General features: G+C 41.8%; 1 protein-coding gene across 1 annotated transcript in view; it reads right to left on the bottom strand.

Annotated features, from left to right (window-relative positions):
- Positions 1-1,221: 1,221 nt before the first annotated feature.
- The window catches only part of LOC119330321 (fatty-acid-binding protein 2-like), a 4,488-nt gene continuing 678 nt past the window's right edge, over positions 1,222-5,031 (bottom strand). Inside the window, exons 2-11 of the mRNA XM_037603425.1 lie at positions 4,067-4,612; positions 3,721-3,931; positions 3,380-3,455; positions 3,169-3,271; positions 2,359-2,427; positions 2,228-2,264; positions 2,078-2,152; positions 1,955-2,006; positions 1,812-1,856; positions 1,222-1,622 (exon numbers count right to left, since the gene is read on the bottom strand). Of these exons, the coding sequence (XP_037459322.1) occupies positions 1,519-1,622; positions 1,812-1,856; positions 1,955-2,006; positions 2,078-2,152; positions 2,228-2,264; positions 2,359-2,427; positions 3,169-3,271; positions 3,380-3,455; positions 3,721-3,931; positions 4,067-4,548 (1,254 nt within the window). The 5' untranslated portion in view covers positions 4,549-4,612 and the 3' untranslated portion in view covers positions 1,222-1,518. The remainder of the gene's footprint in view (positions 1,623-1,811; positions 1,857-1,954; positions 2,007-2,077; positions 2,153-2,227; positions 2,265-2,358; positions 2,428-3,168; positions 3,272-3,379; positions 3,456-3,720; positions 3,932-4,066; positions 4,613-5,031) is intronic.

Here is a 5,031-nt window from a genome sequence, read left to right as displayed (position 1 = left end):
CCTTGAATAAGTTGTGAAGGATTTTGGGAGAGATTAGCCTGGATTTATAAGCAAGCTCCCCCATTGTAGACAATAGCTAGTTCATACCCTGAATCCTTAGTGAACCTATTGACAAAACTTCATGGCTCTGCCCTGTTGATCTGTACCTAAAACAAGCATGAATGTACCCGCTCGGACCTTCAAGTCGGGCTGAGCCCAAGACGAGTCCAACCGAGCCTCGAGCCCCAAGCTTTATGTCAAGCTCTATCCGAGGGTAAGACGAAAATAAAAAAGTGAGCCAGTCATGCGTGTCATTTCACTTCTCAATCCTTGATTTGTCCCTAAAACCCACGTGAATAACGTTCCTTTTTTTCTTTTGAGGGATGAATAATGTATCTTATTAATGCTGATAAATAGAGAATTGAGCGTTGACTCAGGCCCTGTTTGGTTACAGGGACTAGGCTATAAAAAGTCTCTTTTAGTCCCTATGTAACCAAACAGGAGGGACTTTTTCTTAAGGACCTAGAAAAAGACTACCCTTGCAATCAAACACCCCCTTAGTAGTATGGACACAGTCTTGTTCCAGGTCAGCCAGGTTCGCTTCCAATATTTCAACCGTGTTTTTTACTCTTTTATAAAAATATGCCTCCATGGTGTTTGCCCCTCTTGTCTGTTATTTTTTAACGCTGATAAATGATACTCCCTCTGTCTCATAATATAAAAACGTTTTTTACACTAGTATAGTGTTAAAAACGTTCTTATATTATGGGACGGAAGGAGTAGCAAATTGGGTGTGGTTTATGGTAGATTGCACCAACTGCTTGGTCACATGGACCAAACATATCTATTATTTTACTTCCATCGGCTTGCAGGATTTTTGCGCGCGATACAGATAGAGCCAAAGAGCAGAAAATCTGAACCAAAAGCCAAACCCAGCAGAATCCGATTCCAGAAATCCGTTGTCAAAATCTAAATCAAAAACGGAAGCAGCCCAAGACGTGCTTTTCCAAAATCTGATTCCGCGGCGGGTCAAAATCTAAAAAAATTGTATCAGCTGATTTGCCAAATAACCTACATCTTTTTCACATCAGATTTTCCACAGCTGTTTTTCCACAGCAGATTTTTCACAGCTGCTTTTAGAAATCCACAGCCTAACCAAACAAGGCATAAGAATGGATACTGAACAGAGCAGAGCACAACAACAGGCACATCGCATTGCAAAGACTCACGGCAGCAAGCCACCAACGGAAAGACCTGCAGGCTTGTATATTTTCTTTCATCATGGGAGAAGCATCCTCAACTCCTCATCTACAAAAAGGCAAGAGCTCCATCCAAATGGGGACGGAGGCGCCTTGCACAGCAGGCAGATGCCCATCTCCCATGTGTGTGTTACAACAATACAACATCGCCCTTTCCACTTTACAGGTTACCAGATCTCTCAGCGTATGTACACGACGCAACGATCCTCGCCTAGTTTTCTCCTATCCACATGCTGTAACGGAAGAACGAAAGAATTCTCTGACCCAGCGGGGCCCTGTCTCACCCGCCACATCTGCCCATGAGCCCGGCGACGTTCCGGGCGACTTCCCTTTTGGCCTCTAGCGAGACGGGCGAATCGCCAATGTACATGTCGAAGAAAGCCCCTGCGTGTAGAAAATGACTTGGTTCAAAATTACAAGCAGCAAACATGTACAGTATCACCAAGTTGCTTTGTCATAGGAAGAAGCACTTCTTCAGGTGCAACATATTACTAATGGATGTTCAAAGTGGAGACACCAAGGGTGCAAATAATGGTAGCTACCAAAATTTTGGCTAGGGAAACATATACTTACTGCAAAGGTCTTTGCTCTGAACAGCACTGATCTGCCTGCCATCAACTGCAAGCAAACTTTCTTGTCAAGATACACTCGATATTACATAGAGAACATCCCGAAACAAATAAATCGACTCAGCAGCCACGGCCTGAGGTACTTACTTTCTGTTATTAGCTGACCGTCAGACGTTTGGCAGAAGTCGATCTTTGTGCCCTGCAAATAGCATTAATTTAACCACTAAAGTCTGAAAGTTACCGACTACAAACTAGTGTGTTGAGCCTTACAGCAGGTATAGGGATATCTTTAGTGAAGTAAGAAGCAAAGGTCTTCAAGCAATGATAGTCAGTGTCGGGATTTATCTGTAAAATGCAAAATCTCACATAAGTCTATAGGACTAGTAAGAGAAGTGAAGTGGCATCTGAAACAGCAAGGACCTTTCGCAAACGCAGGCCAAGTGACTTCTCGAATACACTGCAACGAATAAAAGGAATGCCGGTTCAGTCTGGAGTACATGATAGATATGTGTAAGAGATTCATGCCAGCAAAATAAGATCATACTACTTACTCTCTCACTGCACCAATGCTAAGGCCTTTGTAGTTGACTACCAACCTAACTCTGATATGAAGGTTTTCCCTGGAAAAATGACAACACATATGTTATTAGAACCAGAGGATCATAGAATGTAGAAGAAGTATGAAGGTCCACTTTGGATTGCAAGAATGAAAAACACAGACTTTTAACAGAATGTAAGCACAAAACAGAGAACTGAAAAAACATGAAAATGGTAGGCACAAACGTTCAGCTATACAACAAGAGAAAAGTACATCGATCCTACGAGAATGAGTGGGAAAAAGAGGTCGGAAACTTGGAATGGGCGTTGCAATTCCTATGAATTGGGGCACAGGAAACCAATAAATTGGAATCTGGAACCAACACCTATGATCCAAAGTGCCTGTGCAGGAAAATTTTCTACAGATTGGAATCCTACCGAAATCCTATGAAATCCGTAAAATAAAAAAGGTCCCAACTTTCTTATCATATTTCCATGATGAACACATAGTAGATAAACAACCACTAAATGTTCCTTATGAGGATTTAGTGATATATATGGACATGTGGGTGAATTGTGCCCCATCTGCTGCCATGAAAATGTACAAGCAGAAATCCTGACAACAAGATACCAACTGATAGCAACATGCAGTACAACCAGAAACCAACTACCACAATAACATATATCCAGCTTAAAGAAGAATCCTTATGACCTTGCTCGACAAGATAAGTTTGTGACACCATAATAGCACATGCTAAGCTTATGCACTTCAGAGAATGTGTGAGTGTAACACTGGGTCAGTGACATATCAATGGAGAGCATACCTCAGAAGATCATCATAGAAATCTGGGTCATCCTTCAGGTTGGTGGTTGGAACTGAAGCATACTTAGGACCCAGCTTCTCGCAAATAGAATTCGGTTGCATATCTACGAGGGCATGGTATCGTCAGTAATCAATAGAGGAATGCCGGATAAACAAATTTTACTGGTAAATGGATACAAACAACCTAATCACTTTTCAAACAGTTTACTTACATAAACCAAAAGCGTACAGGTTCAGATTTTTGACCCTCATTATTTTCATGCCTTTGAAACCCACCCCAACGAGGACCTGCAATTTAGTTTTCAATGAACTGTCACATGAAGTCATCAACAAACCAAGGGAGGACAAATGACTTAGAAAGTTGAGAAGTAAAGCATTAGTTATCAATGAACTGTCACATGAATCCATCCACGGAATAACCGAGTATACCAAGTGTCTTGGTTAGTCGATGTAATACTTATCCTAGACTTATGTCCAATCTTAACTCTACATTGTTAAAGAAAACAACTCTGCAGTATGACATAAGAAGCTCCTAAAAATAAGGGGTGTATACCGTTGTAGCTGGACAGGAGTCATCTTCAAGGAATGCAGGGAACTTGATTCCAGTTTTTGGTTCAACTGCGTCTTCTTGAAAGATCGTAGTTGGCACAGCAACAGAAGAACAACTTAGCCGCTTAGTGTCCAAACAAGGCTGCTCTGCTGGCATGTTGATATAACCATCAACATTTCCAAACGTTATCAACTCTGCAAGCATCTTCGGAGATCTTGTACATTCATACAGATATAAAATGAGAGGTAAGCATTTCCAAGAAATACAGTAGAAAAGTCGTGAACGCGAACAAAAATATAAAAGGGAAAGTAGAACACATGATGGGCAAATAATTGGTATTGAGGCCTACATGTTTTCAAATGGTGGTACGATAGCAGCAAAACCAGCCATAGTAAGAAGATTGCTGGCATGTTGCTGCTCAATGTCATTCCACATTCGTCCAACGGTTGCCTGTGCAAGTCTGGCTAACAACAGCTGTACAGCATGCCCTTCTTTTAGAGAAGCAAACTGCGATCCCACCAAATTTTGCACACCAGAAGTCACTCGCTTTATATGTGAAAACCCGTGGGGACTCTTGGGGTCATACGCTCTAGAAAACCAGAAGAAGAAAGCTCTGGCAAACTTCCTGAGGCAAATGAATGCTTCCTGAGCCTTCACATTTCCCGAAGAACAGATCTCCCTGCGATGTTGCAAAGAACTCCCCAACAATCTTCCGAGATGTGTTACCAAACTCAGCCCAAGATCATGGGACATTGGAAACTCTGGTGGATACTGGTACATGTATCCCCCGGCATGACCAATATTGGCGAAAATTAACCGATCGTGCTTCATGCTAAGATGAATATATATGAAGCCTTTCAAGCGTGTGGATGTAGGACGAGGATTATATAGTGATCTGTCAATAAGAGCAAAAGTAAAATGAATCAGCTATGCAATAACACCACCAGCTGTTCAGAAGAGACCTAAACAACAAGTAGAATTCTTCATCAACTTGATGGCTTTTACCCTGTAGGTGAGTTCATGATAATTACACTAGCATTGCAAAACATTATAAATCACATTCTACATATCGCTCTGGAATACCTTCAAGTTAGCTTTATGGCAGCTAAATAAGAACATTATCACTCAAATCAGCACCCGGAAGTTGCAGCATTCGCATATATTCACAAAACTATCAAATCAACACAAAATGCCCTCATGATAGCAGGCACATATACGTAAGCTGATGAACAGGACAGTGCCGAAGCGACCAGATTCCCACCTGTAGCGGGCAATTAACGCAACAAAGGCACAAATCAATGCCACTCCCCCCCC

The sequence above is a fragment of the Triticum dicoccoides genome, chromosome 7A, assembly GCF_002162155.2.
Source record: "Triticum dicoccoides isolate Atlit2015 ecotype Zavitan chromosome 7A, WEW_v2.0, whole genome shotgun sequence".
NCBI classification, from domain to species: Eukaryota; Viridiplantae; Streptophyta; class Magnoliopsida; order Poales; family Poaceae; genus Triticum; species Triticum dicoccoides.
The sequence above is the reverse complement of the archived record's forward strand: the minus strand, read 5'-3'. Positions and strand labels throughout refer to the sequence as shown.